The following is a 23,318-nucleotide window of genomic DNA, read 5'->3' on the forward strand; positions in this document are numbered from 1 at the left end:
ACAGATGGCCTTGTGCAAAATTACCCTTCTGGATGAGCGTGTAAAGGGACATACTTTCATATAAAAAAAAACAAAATGAAATTGGTCCAGAATATGCACTTTAAGAGAGCATGAGCTCGTGTGTGGGATTCGGCAAAGATTCAATTGGGAGAAAATTGGGGGGGGGGGACCAAGCAGATATGTTGTCCCCATCAGTGGCATTGTCCGATATGTGTAGTTAGATTAAATTAAATTCTTTTAAAGACCCATGGTCCACAGCAAACCAAGAGCTGAGAGCTTAAACTTTCTGGCGTGACCCCCGAGTTCAGTTCTTTTACACACTCCTAATGAATCTAACAAGACATCACTACAGTCCAGTCAACCAATGTGCTCATTGCAATAAACATAGGACACTGTGGCGCAGTGGAGAGAATGTTTAACTCATCAGGTTGAGAATTCAGTGAACTGAGTGTGTGTGTGTGTGTGTGTGTGTGTGTCTGAGAGAACAGCAAGCCCTGCAGAATAGCGGTCTCAGTTCAATCCCAGTTCAGTCGGAGGCTCAGGGCAGTGCTGCAGTTCCTCCACTCACCACAGAGGGCGTCAACACCCATCCCGCTCACACCCACAAGCCCACCGGTACCTTACCACACAAACTGCTCAAGAAGGAGAAGAGGAGCATCTTTAAAAAGACTGTACAGATTCCTGGTGTGTGTGTATGTGTGTGTGTGGACTTGTGTATTTGTGATATTGGATGTTTGGGGTTTACTGAATGATTAATGGTCTGTGGTTTAGGTTATAGGGAACACTGCTGATAACCTCTTAGAACTTATCAGGACTCTGAAGTTGAGAAAAGTAAGAAGAAAGAGCAACAGAAGAGCAGGTTATGGAGAATTTCAACAGACTAATCAGTGCATTGACAGAAAAACACAGGTTATGTTATAATCTGAGTACAAGATTTCGATCTCAGTCTGATCGAAACAGACTGAAAGCTTATTGAATGTTTGTGGCAGTTTTTTTTTTTTCCAGTATGTTCAGATCAGGTTCAGGCTGGTACCGTTTAACATTTTAAATTGCTCCGTGCTGACTTATTTCTCACACCTGTTCTTGTGTGTGTGTGTGTGTGTGTGTGTGTGTGTGTGTGTGTGTGTGTGAATGAGATTGTACTATTTTTTTTTTTACTTCTGTTTATCAGAGTTATTAATACTATATTAATTAACTAATAATAATAATATTATAACTGTAATGTTACTGATTATTAATGTTTCTACTGGATTAATTGGTCTTGGCTGATCAGCTGACTGACTCATTAGCGCTAAATTGTTAGCTCTTTTTGGTTGCTTGGTATTGATTAATTGTTCCGGATAATTGATGTTTCTGAATGACTGACTGATTGACTGATTTGTTAACTGACTGACTTGATTGGCTGATTTATTGAGTGACTGAATGACCGATCAATTGAATGAATGGCTGAGTAATTGACAACCCAACTGACTGACTGACTGTCTGATTGATTTGCTGATTGACTGACTGATTTGACTGATTGTCTGACTGGCTGATTGACTGACTGACTGACTGACTTATTGATTTATTGACTGACTGATTTATCGAAAGAGTGAGTGATTGAAAAATTGACTGATTGACTTACTGACTGACTGACTGGTTGATTGATTTAATAACTGACTGACTGATTTGATGGATTGAGCTTGTCTGTTTATATATTCGTGTGTGTGTGTGTGTGTGCGCGCGAGCGTGCGTGCGTGTATGTGCATACTTGTATTTGCTACATGTTGAGGACCAGAAAACTTTTTTTTATTTTTTATTTATTTATTTTTTTACCAACACAGTTAGGACATTTTTGGCTGGTCCTCACTTCTTCAAAGGGCTGTTTGAGGGTTAAGACTTAGTTTTAGGGTTCAGTTCAGAACGAGGTTTAGGTTAGAGTTTGGGTAAGGGTTAGGCATTTAGTTGTTATGGTTAAGGTTAGGATAAGGGGCTAGGGAATGCATTAAGTCAGTGAGTGTCCCCACGATGATAGAAGTACGTGTGTGTGTGTGTTTCAGGCACTGTCAGGGAAGAGTGTGGAGTGCGCTGGCATGGTTGCCCATACTGCTGTAAGGAGTTTAAGAAGCCAAGTGATCTGGTGCGTCATATCCGCATACACACGCACGAGAAGCCGTACAAGTGTGCGCAGTGTTTCAGAGCATTTGCTGTGAAGAGCACTCTCACTGCACACACTAAAACACACTCTGGCATCAAGGCCTTCCAATGTACACACTGCAGGAAGAGCTTCTCCACCTCTGGTAGCATGAAGGTGCATATGAGGCTGCACACGGGTGAGTGAGCACACACACACACACACACACACACACAGATAAATCAGTATCAAACATGCACAGATTCAGAAAGTGAATGGAAAGCAGTTTGTGCATCTGAATTAGAGTGAATAAACATATTTAATTTTAGTGCATTTTATATTATTCTCTTAGGCAATACAAATATTTGTGTGTTTTATTACTAGTCCATGTTGTGATCACGCATGCATTTGTGAGTCTTGCTGAGTGCGAATTGAAAAGCTCTTAGTTTGCCATCACTTCAGTGCCTTATTACTTTTGATGTATAATCGTTTAATTTTCTGTAACAGCAGCTCTGACAGAAGTGTCGGCTGCAAAGCAAACCATATGTTCATATTAATTCACTCATTTTAATATGTTATAACATTCATTATTTATTATTTATTATCTGTCTGAGTTTTGTGTGCACTTCATAATTGCTTATTTGATTTTTCCCATATGCACTCAACAGTCTGAAACCCGCTTTTTGTGTTGTATAATTGAAGTACTAATTAGCGCTGCAGGCACTTTAGTCATCTAGCTAAACCCAAGTAATTGTAAGATGTGTATCTGCATGCGCATTCCTGCAGGTGTGCGGCCATTCCCGTGTCCACACTGTGATAAGATCTTCCGGACGTCGGGTCACAGGAAGACACACATTGCCTCACACTTCAAAAATCTGCAGCAGAAAAAGCACAAATTCCCACGCAAACCGAACAGAGCGCGTGTCTCCAAACACAACCTGCCACTTCCTGATATACAGCTGCAGGAGCCTATCCTCATCTCTGACCTGGGTATACACACACACACACACACACACAGAGGAACATTGTGTCTCAGTAGATGTGATGCACTAGGAAGACTGCCTCCAGAAACTACAACCCCGATTCCAAAAAAGTTGGGACAAAGTACAAATTGTAAATAAAAAAGGAATGCAATAATTTACAAATCTCAAAAACTAATATTGTATTCACAATAGAACATAGACAACATATCAAATGTTGAAAGTGAGACATTTTGAAATTTCACGCCAAATATTGGCTCATTTGAAATTTCATGACAGCAACACATCTCAAAAAAGTTGGGACAGGGGCAATAAGAGGCTGGAAAAGTTAAAGGTACAAAAAAGGAACAGCTGGAGGACCAAATTGCAACTCATTAGGTCAATTGGCAATAGGTCATTAACATGACTGGGTATAAAAAGAGCATCTTGGAGTGGCAGCGGCTCTCAAGTAAAGATGGGAAGAGGATCACCAATCCCCCTAATTCTGCGCCAACAAATAGTGGAGCAATATCAGAAAGGAGTTCGACAGTGTAAAATTGCAAAGAGTTTGAACATATCATCATCTACAGTGCATAATATCATCAAAAGATTCAAAGAATCTGGAAGAATCTCTGTGCGTAAGGGTCAAGGTGGGAAAAACATACTGGGTGCCCGTGATCTTCGGGCCCTTAGACGGCACTGCATCACATGCAGGCATGCTTCTGTATTGGAAATCACAAAATGGGCTCAGGAATATTTCCAGAGAACATTATCTGTGAACACAATTCACCGTGCCATCCGCCGTTGCCAGCTAAAACTCTATAGTTCAAAGAAGCCGTATCTAAACATGATCCAGAAGCGCAGACGTCTTCTCTGGGCCAAGGCTCATTTAAAATGGACTGTGGCAAAGTGGAAAACTGTTCTGTGGTCAGACGAATCAAAATTTGAAGTTCTTTATGGAAATCAGGGACGCCGTGTCATTCGGACTAAAGAGGAGAAGGACGACCCAAGTTGTTATCAGCGCTCAGTTCAGAAGCCTGCATCTCTGATGGTATGGGGTTGCATTAGTGCGTGTGGCATGGGCAGCTTACACATCTGGAAAGACACCATCAATGCTGAAAGGTATATCCAGGTTCTAGAGCAACATATGCTCCCATCCAGACGACGTCTCTTTCAGGGAAGACCTTGCATTTTCCAACATGACAATGCCAAACCACATACTGCATCAATTACAGCATCATGGCTGCGTAGAAGAAGGGTCCGGGTACTGAACTGGCCAGCCTGCAGTCCAGATCTTTCACCCATAGAAAACATTTGGCGCATCATAAAACGGAAGATACGACAAAAAAGACCCAAGACAGTTGAGCAACTAGAATCCTACATTAGACAAGAATGGGTTAACATTCCTATCCCTAAACTTGAGCAACTTGTCTCCTCAGTCCCCAGACGTTTACAGACTGTTGTAAAGAGAAAAGGGGATGTCTCACAGTGGTAAACATGGCCTTGTCCCAACTTTTTTGAGATGTGTTGTTGTCATGAAATTTAAAATCACCTAATTTTTCTCTTTAAATGATACATTTTCTCAGTTTAAACATTTAATATGTCATCTATGTTCTATTCTGAATAAAATATGGAATTTTGAAACTTCCGCATCATTGCATTCCGTTTTTATTTACATTTTGTACTTTGTCCCAACTTTTTTGGAATCGGGGTTGTAAAATAATCTTTTGTTTTCAGGTTTTATACCTTAAAAAACCCTGCCACCTAGAATTACCCACTAGGGGTCACATAATATACTGAATGGCATGTCAAGATATTATCCCTCTTATTTTGGGGTATGGAGTTCTATGTCACTGGGTATGAGTTGTAATTCACTGGCTGTCATGACCTCTTCTTCTTCACAGCACTAATGAAGTTAACTAAACAGGTCAACATTAATGTTAATGACCTTTTGGGTTGCCATGGTGGCACTAAAGAAATAAGAAATAGAGCTACTCCAGCTGAAAATGCACGTGTGTGTGTGCGCGCGCATGCATGTTCTCTTACTCTAGGTCTGCTGCAGAATCAGAACTCACGGGCCGCACTTCAGCAGTATCTGGACATTGTGGAAAATGAGCGGCCATACAAGTGCACCTTCTGCAGCAAAGCATACAAAAAGTCGAGTCACCTCAAACAGCATGTCAGGTAACAAGCTAAATAAATAAGTGACCTCCAGTTGTTCAGTCGTGATCATTGAGAGCTTGTAAATATTTTTTTAAATTGTATATTTTTTAATGTAGGTTTCAGTCCTGTCCATTGTATGTCGTACACTGTCGGCACGTGTGACAGAGTGAGGTTCGAGAGACTGAAGAGACGGGGACAGGCAGGCTGTTTTACTTGCATATATTTGCGCTTTGCTTAACTGTACACTTTTTAGAGGTTTTGTTAAACAGCAGTCTCACTCTGAGACACACTCATCAACTTAAACACGCACACAGAGCTCTGTGCTGGATCACGACTTCTGTCTCGGCTCTCAGCACGCTCCCGCTTTTATGCCTTAAAGGTCATAGGCAAAGGTTTTAAATTTATGCACATTTGAAACTTTATATGTTAAACCCTCTGTAATTTTCTTCTGGTCCCAAGAAGTATTGTTAATAAGTAATAATTAAAATAAGTTAGAATAAGTTAGTGCGGATTGCGGCGAATTTCTGCTCGGCGATTTTCGTGACCACTCGGCGCATGACGTCATTCAAGACAAACAAATCGCTTGAGTTGAGTCCACTTCCGTTTATTTGCATTGCCATTTGGCTTGGGTGCAGACGTGCGTTCGGGAATTTCCAAAGAAAAACCATGCCTTACTGTTGTGCAGTGAACTGTAACAACGGGACCGGTTCAGGAAGAAGTTTTTACCTTTTTCCGAGAGAGGAGAAGAGGCGGAGAGAGTGGATTATGCGCGTGAAGCGAGAGGGTTGGCAGCCGGGTAAATACGCCACTCTGTGTTCCGATCACTTTTCGAAGAATCCCCATCTCTTGGAGAGTTTAGGTATCAGTGTCGGACAGAGAAGGCTCAAACCTGACGCTGTTCCGACAAAATTCGAACACAAAATCAGGCAGTCAAAGAAGAAACGGACCAGCAACGCTCAAGCAAAAAGGAGAAGATTGGAGGTAAACATTTTTACTTTTGCTTGCAATTGACAAGTCAAGAATCCTGAGGGATCCTGTTCAATCATTGTGGAAAGGAGACAAAGGGATATTTCCTCGCTTAGAGTAGGCTATAAATAGTATAATGCTGCAGATGGCAGGCTAATGTGGCCTACCGGCGCACTGTCAAGTAATCGTTACTTATATCCACTAGGGAGGGCGGTTTAATTATTCTTCAAAAGGGCTCTTATTTAGTATTGCGACAAAAGTAAGAATTTATCATAATTACCAGGATAAATCGTTTGGGTGCGAGTCTTGTTGAGGTCCGGGGTCACCGCAATCAGAGTCGGCCGAGCTGCTGTCCGATTCCGAGGCCGCACAGTCAAACCAGTGGGCCACATTCACCGATTGCTTCGCAACGACCATAGGTTCATACATATATGGTTTCACCTCTCGATATTCAATTTGGAGAGTTCCTACTTCAAAATCGCTATTGCTTTCAGACATTTTACACAACCTCTCACGACCAAAGTCTGTACACGTGTGCTCGGTTTGCAAGTAAACACAGAACTGCTCCCAATCTGTTTGCCTTGAATGACGTCATGATGACTGTCCCCTGGCGGTAAAAGTGCGCATAAGTGAGGTATAAACAAACCTTCGGAACTTGCGCAAACCAGTATATTTTAACCGTTTTATTCAATTTTAGGGTGCAAATTAGACACCAGGAAGATTGCATTTGCTTTTTGGGTCATTCTCCTAGACAATAAAGTTGATATTCTACGTTCCACCTCCGACCCTTGCCTATGACCTTTAAGCCGTTCACAGTAACACAGTGCAATCATTAATTAAATCTGTCACAGCTGCAGCCGCTCTGCCACTTACCTCCCCTGATTGCTCTCTCCATTCATAGATCAGCGCTCAGTCCCTGCCTTCACAGCGCATTATAAGCACAGCGTTTATAAGTACAGGATTCAACAACAAGAGAAAGGGGAAAAAAAACCTACTCCGTATTGACTTGTAAACAAAATTTAATTTGGTGTTTAAATGTAATGCACTAACTCGTGTGCTCTAACTATAGTAAGTGATGTGTACTCTGGAGCTCTAAAGTTGGTACCCAGACTCAATATCTTTTACATGTGATGCCAGGATAGAATCACATCTCGCCACAAGTAGAAATGTTGGCCAACTTTTTGTCAAGGGAGCAAAAACACAAGGTGCTACATTAGACTCGTTGTTAGAAGAGGATAAGATCATGTAGTCATTTGTTTTCTTTAGTCTGTATTACAGTTTTTCTCCATTGGTTTGGCTCATTTCTTGAAAAAGAAATTACATTCTCAAAACTCTAAGATCATTTGGCAAAACAGTCTTACAGTTCAGCACAACACCATAGCTCACTTGCAAAAGCTCATATCTCTCCCAAAACTGTTCACTCCTGCTTCAAAACTAAATTCCTTTCCCATATAAAGAGTCAGTGCCACCAAATCGCAAAGACCCTTCTCAATTGCTTTGGCTCATTTCTTGAAACAGACCGGACGTTCTCAACACTCTTGGTGCTTTTGCCAAAATAACCTGGATGGTTCAGCACAACACCATGGTTCACTTGCAAAAGCTCATATCTCTCCCAAAACAGTTCACTCGTGTTAAAACTAAATTCCTTTCTCATATAAATAGTCATTGCCCCCAAAATGCATCGTCCCTTTGGCATTGTGTAAGCACTGCAAGTCAAAATGTTTAGATGTTTTGTCACTATGGCAGAGGACCATTGAAATATCCCTCATGTCCACCTCTCAGTCTTAGCTCAGTCCTTCATTGACAATGGTTACTGTACTAGTTTTTTTGTCTAGCTAACAGAATACAATTGTGTATAAAACTGAAAAAAAAAAAGGATTTTACGGTAAGAGTAGCCTCCAAGGTTTGACAGCACACATTGCACTCATACTGCCAAGGAAATTGTAACCATTATTATTCACACACAAAGTAACTTCCATACATCAGAGTAAAAAGAAAATGTATACAGCATAATATACTGTAATATAAACACACAAACAAAGCCTACAGTGCTGTAAATAAAGCTGGAGTTTCACAACTAACACTTATTCAGTGGTCGCTGTCCTCACCCTCCCTCTCCTGGCCACTGTCCTCGCCCTCCTGGCCGTCCTCCTCACCCTCCTGGCCATCCACACACTGCTGTCTGTCTGGCCACAGATTCTCGTCCACATCACAGCGTATATTCTCCCTTGCGATGCAACGAGGGAAGAAATGGTGTGCATGTCGCAACCATCCCCTACACTGATCTCCTGTAATATCTTCACATGCAGCGTCCATTGCATGGAGCAGGGACCTCTGATCTTGAGCCTGATGCTCATACACTCTCCACCTCCAAGCGGAGAAAAACTCCTCAATTGGATTGAGGAAAGGAGAGTAAGGTGGTAGGAACACCATGACCATCCTTGGATGAGTAGTGAACCAGGCCCTGATGAGTGGGCCATGGTGGAAATTCACATTGTCCCACACACTGACATAGTTTGGTAGGTGAGGCCCTACGAGACCTCTCTCATTTTCAGGGATCCAATTAGAATAAAGGCGGTCCAAGAAGATGAGGAGCTTCTGTGTATTGTATGGGCCAAGACTGGGGATGTGAGTGGAGTGGCCAATAATATTATGGCCACGTCTTCGGCCCTTGGCCAGGTTGAAGCCAGCTTCATCCACAAACACGAGGATGTGAGAGGTCTCGTTTCCTTCCAATGCCATTATTCTCTACAGTAGAGTAAAAAAAAACATCAAATCAGTCAAACAGAAGAGTCATACACTACAGTAACAGACAATTACATAGGAATGTTCTCCTCCACAAGTTCAATATACTACTGGCCACTACTCCAGTAGTTCCAAACCTGGGGTACATGTACCCCTAGGGATAGGCCTACGCAGAGGTACTACAAGGGGTATTTGACAGAAAGGGGAGGGGGAAATCATCAATGACTAGACTTACTGAAATGTTACAGTAAAACCCACAGTATTAGATAGATCTGCTTGGGAGGCACTAATTGCAGCTCCTTGACCCCTTTTCTTATCGTATGTTATATTCTTCAAAATAAGGATTATAATGATAATTGTATCATACAGTAAGGTACAGTTTTCTGTTTCAGTTTTTAGGCAAAATGTTGAAGTCAGATAAAGCAAATACTTGGATTCAGAAATCAGGTAAAGGGGGTACTGAAGCCAAAAAAGTTTGGGAACCACTGCTTAATTGTAAAAAGGTTATAATGATAGACAACCAGTAACTGACTTACATGTACATACTGGTACCGCAGCTCTTTCACTCTGTCAGAGTTCCTCTCAAATGGTACCCTGTAAAGTTGCTTCATGGTCATCTGATGCTTGTTCAATATCCGGTCTATTGTGGAGATGCTTATAGAGTTGACATTTTGGAATATGGCATTGTTTTGTCGGATTGCAGCGCGGATCTGTCTCAATGTGATGGCATTATTTGCCATCACCATGTTACAGATCTCTTGTTCTTGTTGTTCATTGAGAAGTTTTCCTCTGCCACCCGTGCACGGTTGTCGTCCAATCCTAGACATAGAATTCAAAGGACAACACTGTATTACCATTCGTAATGTATTCCTTATGTATTTCTTACAGAATGAGTTACCAATGTAATTGTATTGTTGTTTTTACTTACAGTAACTTTACCACAATTCTAATGCATCACTGCACAGTGACTGGAATACTACTGTAAACTATATCATCAATAATTACGTAGTTTATTTTCTCCAATATTTTTCTTGTCATTTTTAGTATCATAACATCCCATTGAGGTAAGATATTACTGTAGGCCTATAACACACACACACACACACACACACACACACTAAATGAATAGGTAAATGAATAAATAAATACATTTCTTGATTTATGCACAGTGTCCTGTCCTATATGACATATACTAGTGCATCTCAAAAAATTAGAATACCATGAAAAAGTTCATTTTTTTTTCATAATTTAATTCAAAAAGGTAAACTTTCATACGGTATATTCTATATTCATTACATGTAAAGTGAAATATTTAAAGCCTTTTTTGTTTTAATTTTGATGATTATGGCTTATAGCTCATGAAAATCAGAAATCCAGTATCTCTAATTATTAGAATATTCCCTAAGATCAATCAAAAAAAAAGGATTTACATTACAAAAATGTCCAACTTCTGAAAAGTATATTCATTTATACACTCAATACTTGGTTGGGGCTCCTTTACCATGAATTACTGTATCAATGTGGTGTGGCATGGAGGTGATCAGTGGCACTGCTGAGTAGGGGTGTGCATTGGCACAGCCCTCATGATTCAATTACGATTCGGAGGGTAACGATTCGATTCGATTCAATCCGATTCTACGATGCATTGTGATGCGTTAAAATTTTACTGAAAGCAAGGCAAATTTTTCAGTAGTCATGAGCAGTGGTGTAGTGGGGGTACGCGATTCGTGACGTCATCGATTTGATATCATGTCAGAAGCGGTAGCCTTTGTTTGGTCGCCTATGTTTGGTATGAATGATATGTATAAATGTTACGTTCTTTTAACAACACAAGAGGTCACAAGAAGACACTTTTTTCCAGACATTTTTATGTGTGCAATTTTCATCCGTGTTTGTCAGTACAGCCCAACTGTTATGGCGAAAAGCCACGGTTTATTTTGTCTCCAATAAATATGCCAAAATGGCTAAAGAGGAACAAATTCGCCTTCTCCTTCCGAATGCATCGTCGTAGACAGCACCACTCTGCTGCTGGAACTCAACATAAACCTTGCATAGGTTTAACATGGACTATCAGGCGTGAAGCCAAAATATTGGAAATTATGATACACAAACACCTTTGTTCATGTTCGATTCATGTTCATTTGAGCCGAGCTGCATTCGGAATTCGATATTTTTACTAGCCTACTTACTGCCGTGGCAACAGCTACAGCATGTGTTCAGAAGTTCAAAAAAAGTCACGTCACTCACTCACATCGCATACAAACCAGCAATGGGCTGAAATTTATTATAAAAGGCACCAATCAAATAAATCAAGCATTTAGTCTGGCGCGATTGAGGCACCTGCGTATACAAAATACATGACATGCAGCCATTGGGTTAAGCCCTACCATGCACTCCTTCTTAAAGACTTGAGTATTTCTTTAAATTTATTGTCATTTCACATTTTTGGATGTACAACAAAACACTAAACAGGAAGGCCACAAAGATTATGAATTTCAAATCATATATAAAATACAGTATGTGGTGAAATTATCCGCGTAAGGATGACCAGGCAGGCGATTATATCAGTTCTGTTGCCCTGTCGGTGCTGCTACCATGAACGCCCGGAAATCACACACACACGCGCACACACAGAGAGAGAGAGAGACCCTACTGTTATTATTAGGCTATTCAAAATCATAGGCCTATACTGAGCAAAAATCGCATTAGAACTTCAAAGATCATGAAGCATTAAACCGACAGATGGCGGAGTCAACCGTTTACATAATTCTAATATCTCGGCTGCGTTTAGAATGCATTCTACTTTGCGTTTTACATAACGTTCGATGGGGGGTGGGGGGGGCCATTGATGATGAGCACAAAGGCACGTGTCACTTACTGTAGAGCGTATAAACTCAGGTCATTGGATGACTTTTTTTTTTTTTTTAATCTCACCTCGGGAGAAGTGGGTGGACGGCGTACCCCCGCGTACCACGCCCACTACACCCCTGGTCATGAGGCAATACAAGCAGTCAGATACTGAACAACATTTTATTGGCTGTTGTGTGTATCACTCCTGTTTTAAACAAAATAAAATTGAATGTTATAGAGTTTCAAATATGAAAAAGAAAACAAATTACAGCTGTTTAGTGTTTTTAGCGTTAATAATAACCTGTCTCTCGCAGTCCTCTTCCTCCGCCTCAGCCATCTTGCTAAGCTAGTGCTCTCTCGATTGGCGTGCAGCTACAGACTGCGCATGTCTGTGATGTTGCTCCGGAAATGCCCACGGAAGTTTTTTTTTTTTTAAATACGCTGAATCGATCTGGCATGTTGCCGAATCGATGCTGAATCGTCCATGCCCCGCATTGCGATGCATTGCCGAATCGATTATTGTTGACACCACTACTGCTGAGGTGTTATTGAAGCCAAGGTTGCTTTGATAGTGGCCGTCAGCGTATCTGTATTTTTGGGTCGGGTGTTTCTCATCTTCCTCTTGACAATACCCCATAGATTCTCAATGGGGTTCAGGTCAGGCAAGTTGGCTGGCCAATCAAACACAGTAATATCATGGTCAGCAAACCATTTTGGTAGTAGTTTTGGCACTGTGGGTAGGTGCTAAGTCCTGCTGGAAAAGGAAATCAGCATCTCCAAAAAGCTCATCAGCAGATGGAAGCATGAAGTGCTCTAAAATCTCCTGGTAGATGGCTGTGTTGACTTTGGACTTGATAAAATACAGTGGACCAACACCAACAGATGGCATGGCACCCCAAATCATCACAGACTGTGGAAACTTCACACTGGGCTTCAAACACCTTGGATTCTGTGCCTCTCCACTCTTCCTGCAGACTCTAGAACCGTGATTTCCAAATTAAATGCAAAATGTACTTTCATCTGAAAAGAGGACTTTGAACCACTGAGCAACAGTCCATTTCTTTCTCTCCTTAGCCCAGATAAGACACTTCTGACATTGTCTCTGGCTCAGGAGTAGCTTGATATTAGGAATGCAAAAGTTGTATCCCCTTTCTTGAAGATGTCTGTTCATGATGGGTCTTGATACACTGACACCAGCCTCAGTCCACTCCTTGTGAAGCTCTCCCAAGTTCTTGAATCAACTTTTCTTGACAATCCTCTCAAGACTGCGACCATCCCTGTTGCTTGTGCACCTTTTCTAGCCACCCTTTTCAGCAACGACCTTTTGTGGCTTACCCTCCTTGTGGAGGGCATCAGTGATCATCTTCTGGACAACAGTCAAGTCAGCAGTCTTCCCCATGATTGTGGTTGTGTGTACTGAACTAGACCGAGAGATACACTGTGTTCATACTGTTTTACTCAAACTCGACATGAAATATTCTAATATTTTGAGATGGGTTTTTTTTATGTTTTTGTACTGTATGCCATACTGATTAAAATTAAAAGAGAAAAATGCTTGAAACATTTTAGTTTATGTGTAATGAGTCTATAATATATAACATTTTCACTTTCTTAAATAACTGATGGAAAATATTGAACTTTTTCACAATATTCTAATTTTTTGAGATGCACTAGTAATTCCATCATTGACTGAGTACATACCTGTTTTCCCTGCGAAAGGTTTGGATGATGGAGGAGACTGTAGAACGAGGCACATTAGGCTGCACTCGGCGACCTGCCTCCGCCATTGTGAGGTGATGGTTGATAACATGGTCTGTAATCGTGGCCCAAATTTCATTCGGGACAGCATGGTGTCTTCGTGCTCCTCGGCCTCTTCCCCCATTCCACCACCACGCAACGCACCCTTACTCCTCCTCCTCCTCCTCTTCTTCTTCCTCTTCCTCGAGCAGGCAGTTGCCCTTGTTCATTTACTTGGCCAGGTGCCTCCATGTTCGGAAATTGTACTGGTCCTGGTCAAGCTCTATATATACATGTTTGGCAGCATTCACAATCATGGACAGCACCTGTCAGGTAACTAAAGATATTGTTTGATTGGTCATCTGAGATGTGTGAAACTCCTCCTTCGTTAGTCAAGTTCTAGTTTCACCTGACTGTCAGTTACTGTAATCAATTTCTCAAATGTTCCAAGAGATTCATATATGGTATTCATGGTATTATGTTCTTGACTTATTTTGACAATTGAACAGACTATTGTGCATGTGATAACTTATACAATGAAATGATGCCGACATGTTTTGGAGAGAACGACTATCAGACTGAAAATCAACATCAGTTTAGATTAACAAGATCTATTCACTTGGAAATTGTGCTAAATGTAGGCTAACTGTGCTAACTGTAGGCTACCTGTACTTAATCATTTGCAAAAATATACTGAGACATTGAGACATGTACTAAGACATTTGCAATTTGATGAAATGAATGAGAAATTCAATTCTGTTGTGAACAATTGCCAAGTGGTTTGGAGGTTTGTCCATGTTATTTTGAGAATGTAATTTCTGTTTCAAGAAATGAGCCAAACCAATGGAGAAAAACTGTAATACAATTAATTAGCTAACTAGCTCACCATATGTTATTACTAGGGGTGTAAACCTCAGGTTTCCACACAGTATGATACAATTTAGATTATTAAGGCAGTAATTGCATCTTTTACGATATCACTAGGGTGGCACGGTGGTGTAGTGGTTAGCACTGTCACCTCACAGCAAGAAGGTTCTGGGTTCGAGCCCAGCAGCCAACAGGGGCCTTCCTGTGTGGAGTTTGCATGTTCTCCCCGTGTTTGCGTGGGTTTCCTCTGGGTGCTCCGGTTTCCCCCACAGTCCAAAGACATGCAGGTCAGGCTAATTGGTGGCTCTCAATTGACCGTAGGTGTCAGTGTGAATGGTTGTTTGTCTCTGTGTCAGCCCTGTGATGATCTGGTGACTTGTCCAGCATGTACCTCACCTCTCGCCCATAGTCAGCTGGGATAGGCTCCAGCTTGCCCATGACCCTGCAGAGGATAAGCGGTTATGGATAATGGATGTATGGACGATACCACTAGATCTGCTACAATGCAATGCGATTTTGATTCATCAGGCAGTGATTTGATATTCGATGATATCGTTGAACTTGCTACAAGACAATATGATAATTTTGTACCCTCTAATCAATATATGATGAACTTGATTCAGAATCTGGCGAAGGCCTACTGGTAATTCACAAATCTAATTAATAAAATAAATCTAACCTTTGCTCTAGTTAGTAGTATCACTCAGACTGTTCTTGCAGAAGACCTTAAAGTGTATGTAACGCCTCTAAACCCCACTTTTTTCCTTGTACAAAGCAACAATCATTATGTTGATTGACCATGTGTTTTCGAACCATAGCTGATCCAAAAGGCCATAAATTGATGGAAAATCAATAAGATTAGCCGATTTTCACGGAATCTGCCGAGACTCATCCGGAAGATCCTGAAGGGGTGCGTGACGTCACACATGTAACAAAGATCCAGGTATCAATTTCGTTCATGTGTGCAGCTGTGGTTAGACCAGTCTCGATATGGAATCACATTTTGGAGAGAGTTTTGATTGTGACTGGGATTCTTATATGTCGGATGAAGGGGCAGATGGTTATCAAGGATATTCCGGAGTAAATGGTTATCTGTTCGAGCCCCCAAGATGAGAAATTGCTAGTTCACTCAGTTCACTACAGTCTACCTCTGTAGCACACATGAGATGGACAGATAGATAGAGAGATGTGCAGAATGCGGTGATTACCTTTCATCATGTTTTCCTGAAAAAAACTAAAAACAAATCGAGTCTTGCAATTTTGCAATCTGAGAGCATTTAACACATTTCAGTTAATAATTAGGGCGGCACGGTGGTGTAGTGGTTAGCGCTGTCACCTCACAGCAAGAAGGTCCTGGGTTCGAGCCCCAGGGCTGGCGAGGGCCTTTCTGTGTGGAGTTTGCATGTTCTCCCCGTGTCCGCGTGGGTTTCCTCCAGGTGCTCCGGTTTCCCCCACAGTCCAAAGACATGCAGGTTAGGTTAACTGGTGACTCTAAATTGACCGTAGGTGTGAATGTGAGTGTGAATGGTTGTCTGTGTCTATGTGTCAGCCCTGTGATGACCTGGCAACTTGTCCAGGGTGTACCCCGCCTTTCGCCCGTAGTCAGCTGGGATAGGCTCCAGCTTGCCTGCGACCCTGTAGAAGGATAAAGCGGCTAGAGATAATGAGATGAGATGAGTTAATAATTAATGATGATTGCGCGTGCATTTTTCTTCCTGTTAAAGTGCATCAGATATGATAAAATCGGATGTTGCGAGTGTGTAAATGTTGCTCATAATCCTGCATCTGGTGCTGTGTGTGTGTGTGTGTGTGTGTGAGATAAAAGGGGAATTGACGAACTGTCCAAATGTCAGATTGAGCGTATGAAATGAATGGATTTCTTTTTGCTCCAATAATTCCCATGTGGTCGTTCTGGTGGTGATGAACACTCAATGAATCAGATTTATTGTTAGTAGGCGACACAAAATCTGCCCACTTTGTTTGCACAAACCTCACCCACTGTCGCTTTAGATTTGTGTTTTTTCTTAGAAATTCGTGAACTGACTGTCCTGTTGTATAGGAATTTTAACATCCAAACACAACGCAGCGCTTTCCCATCATTATTTTTGTAAGATTCCAACAACAATATCCAATCTCAGTGAGTAAAAAAAGCACAGAGTCAGATGAACGGAAATGACTCTGATAACCAGGGTTCCACGCATGACGTCATGCGACATTTGCCCTGGGGCAAGGCTGCCTTCTTCTGGGATCCAGAAGCCGTGATTTCTCAATAGTTTTGTGCTTGATAATAGAATAACAAATAATTAATAGTATTTTTCTCCCTGCTTTATTAATTCATTTTGGTCATTACTAATGATATACAACCCCGATTCCAAAAAAGTTGGGACAGAGTACAAATTGTAAATAAAAACGGAATGCAGTAATTTACAAATCTCAAAAACTGATATTGTATTCACAGTAGAACATAGACAACATATCAAATGTCGAAAGTGAGACATTTTGAAATTTCATGCCAAATATTGGCTTATTTGAAATTTCATGACCGCAACACATCTCAAAAAAGTTGGGACAGGGGCAATAAGAGGCTGGAAAAGTTAAAAGATACAAAAAAGGAACAGCTGGAGGACCAAATTGCAACTCATTAGGCCAATTGGCAATAGGTCATTAACATGACTGGGTATAAAAAGAGCATCTTGGAGTGGCAGCGGCTCTCAGAAGTAAAGATGGGAAGAGGATCACCAATCCCCCTAATTCTGCGCCGACAAATAGTGGAGCAATATCAGAAAGGAGTTCGACAGTGTAAAATTGCAAAGAGTTTGAACATATCATCATCTACAGTGCATAATATCATCAAAAGATTCAGAGAATCTGGAAGAATCTCTGTGCGTAAGGGTCAAGGCCAGAAAACCATACTGGGTACCCGTGATCTTCGGGCCCTTAGACGGCACTGCATCACATACAGGCATGCTTCTGTATTGGAAATCACAAAATGGGCTCAGGAATATTTCCAGAGAACATTATCTGTGAACACAATTCACCGTGCCATCCGCCGTTGCCAGCTAAAACTCTACAGTTCAAAGAAGAAGCCGTATCTGAACATGATCCAGAAGCGCAGACGTCTTCTCTGGGCCAAGGCTCATTTAAAATGGACTGTGGCAAAGTGGAAAACTGTTCTGTGGTCAGACGAATCAAAATTTGAAGTTCTTTATAGAAATCAGGGACGCCGTGTCATTAGGACTAAAGAGGAGAAGGACGACCCAAGTTGTTATCAGCGCTCAGTTCAGAAGCCTGCATCTCTGATGGTATGGGGTTGCATTAGTGTGTGTGGCATGGGCAGCTTACACATCTGGAAAGACACCATCAATGCTGAAAGGTATATCCAGGTTCTAGAGCAACATATGCTCCCATCCAGACGACGTCTCTTTCAGGGAAGACCTTGCATTTTCCAACATGACAATGCCAAACCACATACTGCATCAATTACAGCATCATGGCTGCGTAGAAGAAGGGTCCGGGTACTGAACTGGCCAGCCTGCAGTCCAGATCTTTCACTCATAGAAAACATTTGGCGCATCATAAAACGGAAGATACGACAAAAAAGACCTAAGACAGTTGAGCAACTAGAATCCTACATTAGACAAGAATGGGTTAACATTCCTATCCCTAAACTTGAGCAACTTGTCTCCTCAGTCCCCAGACGTTTACAGACTGTTGTAAAGAGAAAAGGGGATGTCTCACAGTGGTAAACATGGCTTTGTCCCAACTTTTTTGAGGTGTGTTGTTGTCATGAAATTTAAAATCACCTAATTTTTCTCTTTAAATGATACATTTTCTCAGTTTAAACATTTGATATGTCATCTATGTTCTATTCTGAATAAAATATGGAATTTTGAAACTTGCACATCATTGCATTCCGTTTTTATTTACAATTTGTACTTTGTCCCAACTTTTTTGGAATCGGTGTTGTATATTCATTTTAAAGCATTACAATAAGGCATTACATACACTTTAAACAGGGATTGTGTTGCATTAGTTTGTCCAAGCTAGTAATAATTAGCTGGTCTAGCAATGATTTTATTGATGAATCAGTGTGTTATTGATTAGTTTAAATGCTCAATGCTCAGTTAGCTTTAGTTTTTTGCCTTTCTTGCCTTGTCCATTTTGTAGCAAAGACTTCTTCCTTACTCCGATTGACAGCGTACCCAAGCGTGCACACACCATATAGCTTCATTCACACCACATAGAAGTGATACCATTTTAATGATTTCTAGCATGTTTCCTGCTGCAACTGATGCAGATCCAGGTCCCTCAGATCTAAAACGCAGCCCCAGTGGTGATTTATGATGTAGCGAGTTAGCCTGCTGGCCTTCACTTTCACCCTGAGGACTGTTACTATTGATCTAGGTTTTATGTTAATTGTTGACAGCAGTTGGAATTCACAAATCCTCCGTATCCGGTCAGGTGGGTGGGTATTTAGATTGCTAGGCATGACATAATGCATGATAAGTGAGTGAAGGTGAGAGATTAAACCCAATTCAGTAAGACTCAGTTAATGTAAGAGAGTTGGCAGTCCTATGATGATTTTGGGGCTGCTTTTTTCAGATCTGCCAACCCTATTTAATTGCTAGGGATGTCTTTCACAAGTAGACATGTTGTATATAATCATATCATGCTCAGTAATAAACCCTGTAAAAATACACTACCTGTGAAGCGTATTTTATTCGGCACTAATTTTAGCTTATATTGCTCCTCTATCTTGTGTTTTTTTTCTGCTTTCCATTTCTTTCCTTCTATTTGTTTTCTCTTTCTTAAGAGTGGCTTTACTAGTCCAAAAATGTCTTTTTACATATTACTGACAAAATGCTTATTGTTCCCCAAAAGAGCATTGTTTTGATGGGTTAAAAAGTAAAGGGGGGAAAGCTACATATTTAGTTTAACACAGAGATTACAGTATATAGCAAATTGCCACACATTTAATTCAAGGAGCTTATTTTGTGGCTTTACATATTTGAACTCGTACATTACTCTTACAGAATGAATTTTATCTAAAAGCACTGAGAAAGTCACTGTTTTAAATGGGAAACAGAATTTAGAGCTGTTTTAGCAGCAATATTTATAATCATAAACCAGCAGTCCAAAAGGGATCATTTCTAAATACATTATATATATATATATATATATATATATATATATATATATATATATATATATACACACACACTATATATATATATATATATATATATATACACACACACTATATATATATATATATATATATATATATATATATATATATATATATATATGTGTGTGTGTATATATATATATATATATATATAGTGTGTGTGTATATATATATATATATATATATATATATATATATATATATATATATATATAATTTATTTTTTTTTTTTTTTTTAAGTTTGGCAATTATTTATATTACAACCCCGATTCCAAAAAAGTTGGGACAAAGTACAAATTGTAAATAAAAACGGAATGCAATGATGTGGAAGTTTAAAAATTCCATATTTTATTCAGAATAGAACATAGATGACATATCAAATGTTTAAACTGAGAAAATGTATCATTTAAAGAGAAAAATTAGGTGATTTTAAATTTCATGACAACAACACATCTCAAAAAAGTTGGGACAAGGCCATGTTTACCACTGTGAGACATCCCCTTTTCTCTTTACAACAGTCTGTAAACGTCTGGGGACTGAGGAGACAAGTTGCTCAAGTTTAGGGATAGGAATGTTAACCCATTCTTGTCTAATGTAGGATTCTAGTTGCTCAACTGTCTTAGGTCTTTTTTGTCGTATCTTCCGTTTTATGATGCGCCAAATGTTTTCTATGGGTGAAAGATCTGGACTGCAGGCTGGCCAGTTCAGTACCCGGACCCTTCTTCTACGCAGCCATGATGCTGTAATTGATGCAGTATGTGGTTTGGCATTGTCATGTTGGAAAATGCAAGATCTTCCCTGAAAGAGGCGTCGTCTGGATGGGAGCATATGTTGCTCTAGAACCTGGATATACCTTTCAGCATTGATGGTGTCTTTCCAGATGTGTAAGCTGCCCATGCCACATGCACTAATGCAACCCCATACCATCAGAGATGCAGGCTTCTGAACTGAGCGCTGATAACAACTTGGGTCGACCTTCTCCTCTTTAGTCCGAATGACACAGCGTCCCTGATTTCCATAAAGAACTTTCAAATTTTGATTCATCTGACCAAAGAACAGTTTTCCACTTTGCCACAGTCCATTTTAAATGAGCCTTGGCCCAGAGAAGACGTCTGCGCTTCTGGATCATGTTTAGATATGGCTTCTTCTTTGAACTATAGAGTTTTAGCTGGCAATGGTGGATGGCACGGTGAATTGTGTTCACAGATAATGTTCTCTGGAAATATTCCTGAGGCCATTTTGTGATTTCCAATATAGAAGCATGCCTGTATGTGATGCAGTGCCGTCTAAGGGCCCGAAGATCACGGGCACCCAGTATGGTTTTCTGGCCTTGACCCTTACGCACAGAGATTCTTCCAGATTCTCTGAATCTTTTGATGATATTATGCACTGTAGATGATGATATGTTCAAACTCTTTGCAATTTTACACTGTCGAACTCCTTTCTGATATTGCGCCACTATTTGTCGGCGCAGAATTAGGGGGACTGGTGATCCTCTTCCCATCTTTATTTCTGAGAGCCGCTGCCACTCCAAGATGCTCTTTTTATACCCAATCATGTTAATGACCTATTGCCAATTGGCCTAATGAGTTGCAATTTGGTCCTCCAGCTGTTCCTTTTTTGTACCTTTAACTTTTCCAGTGGGCGGCACGGTGGTGTAGTGGTTAGCGCTGTCGCCTCACAGCAAGAAGGTCCGGGTTCGAGCCCCGTGGCCGGCGAGGGCCTTTCTGTGTGGAGTTTGCATGTTCTCCCCGTGCCCGTGTGGGTTTCCTCTGGGTGCTCCGGTTTCCCCCACAGTCCAAAGACATGCAGGTTAGGTTAACTGGTGACTCTAAATTGACCGTAGGTGTGAATGTGAGTGTGAATGGTTGTCTGTGTCTATGTGTCAGCCCTGTGATGACCTGGCGACTTGTCCAGGGTGTACCCCGCCTTTCGCCCTTAGTCAGGTGGGATAGGCTCCAGCTTGCCTGCGACCCTGTAGAAGGATAAAGCGGCTAGAGATAATGAGATGAAATGAACTTTTCCAGCCTCTTATTGCCCCGTCCCAACTTTTTTGAGATGTGTTGCTGTCATGAAGTTTCAAATGAGCCAATATTTGGCATGAAATTTCAAAATGTCTCACTTTCGACATTTGATATGTTGTCTATGTTCTATTGTGAATACAATATCGGTTTTTGAGATTTGTAAATTATTGCATTCCGTTTTTATTTACAATTTGTACTTTGTCCCAACTTTTTTGGAATCGGGGTTGTAAATCCATCCTTAAAAACCTCCATATTGCCACTCTCAACCACTCAGAGTTTCTTCAGCTTGCCTCGTCTTTAAGAAAAAGGTTAATGCTTCCAGTAGAAATGAAACTCTCACATACGTATATCCACCTTAATGAGGCAAATGACCTTCACGAGGCTAATTAGTCTCTCCTTATACACTTTTGACCCTACTCATGGGAGAATGGTTTAAAGGAAGCTCACAGTGTGGTGAATCACATTCAGACACACTGAATAAGCCCTAATTTATTTATTTAAGCAAAAAGAGCTGTAAGTGATCAGTGATATGCGAGTGTACGTGTCTTTCTTCAGGTCGCATACAGGTGAGCGGCCGTATAAGTGTGTGCAGTGCAGCAAGGGTTTTGCGTCGTCGGGGGTTTTGAAGGCTCACATCCGCACCCATTCAGGTCTGAAGGCTTATAAGTGCTTGCTGTGTGACACCACCTTCACCACCAACGGCAGCCTGAGACGCCACATGACCACGCACAGCGACCTTCGACCCTATATGTGCCCTTACTGCCAGAAAACTTTCAAATCCTCCCCAAACTGCAGAAAGCACATGAAGACACACAGGTGAGATTACGGGTTAGGGATTAATTTAGATATTAGGGGCTAAGGATTAATGTAGCGATTACAGGTTAGAGTTGAACACTAGGTTAGGCTTAAGGGATTAATTTAGAGATTAGGAATTAGTTTAGAGATTAAGGATTAGGGTTTAAAGATAGAGAAAGTTAGGTTTTCAATTTCTAGATTAGGGTAAGAGAGGGATTAATTTTGAAATTAGAAATTAAGGTTGCTATCAATATCACATAGTAATTATGAGTTATGGTTTAAAATTATTAAAGGGTAGGGGATTTATTTAGAGCTTAGGGGTTAGGGAGTAATTTGGATATTGAGGTTAGTGATTAATTAAGAAATTAGGTTTTAAAGATAGATTACAGATTAGGGTTTAACTTCCCAGGCTGTGTTAAGGGATTGATTTAGAGATTAGGGGTTAAGAATGAGGATAAAGATTATGGGTTAAGGTTTAAAGATAGGGATTACGGATTAGGGATTAAAGTTCTAGATCGGGGTATGGGATTAATTTACAGATTAGGGATTAATTTAGATTTTAGGGTTTAAAGAGGGAAATTTATGGGTATAGTGTTTAAATTCTAAATTGGGGTAAGGGATTAAATTAGAGATTAAGGTTTAAAGGTGGAGATTGAGGGTTAGAGTTTAAAATTAGAGATTACAGGTTAGGGTTTAAAGCTGAAGATTTGGGTTAAAGTTTTCAATATTGATAAAAGGAATGACATTCAGGCTAGGGTTAAATATTAGGTTTAAGGTTGAAACTATAGGATTTAGAGTAATTTTGTAGGATTATAATTTCTGGGTTCATTTTTTATAAATTGTAATTTAGGCATTATGGATTAAGGTTTGGGGGCTATAATTAGGGGTTACTGGTTTTGGTTCTGACTTAA

General features: G+C 40.6%; 1 protein-coding gene across 3 annotated transcripts in view; it reads left to right on the plus strand.

Moving 5' to 3' along the window:
- Nucleotides 1-23,318, plus strand: part of LOC132871586 (zinc finger protein 236-like) — a 71,389-nt gene that overhangs the window by 24,413 nt on the left and 23,658 nt on the right. For all 3 annotated transcript variants that reach the window (XM_060905861.1, XM_060905862.1, XM_060905863.1), the window contains exons 9-13: nucleotides 489-684; nucleotides 2,040-2,312; nucleotides 2,900-3,103; nucleotides 5,124-5,256; nucleotides 22,168-22,428. In XM_060905861.1, coding sequence (XP_060761844.1) covers nucleotides 489-684; nucleotides 2,040-2,312; nucleotides 2,900-3,103; nucleotides 5,124-5,256; nucleotides 22,168-22,428 — 1,067 coding nt within the window. The remainder of the gene's footprint in view (nucleotides 1-488; nucleotides 685-2,039; nucleotides 2,313-2,899; nucleotides 3,104-5,123; nucleotides 5,257-22,167; nucleotides 22,429-23,318) is intronic.

Source organism: Neoarius graeffei, chromosome 23 (genome assembly GCF_027579695.1).
Source record: "Neoarius graeffei isolate fNeoGra1 chromosome 23, fNeoGra1.pri, whole genome shotgun sequence".
NCBI lineage: Eukaryota > Metazoa > Chordata > Actinopteri > Siluriformes > Ariidae > Neoarius > Neoarius graeffei.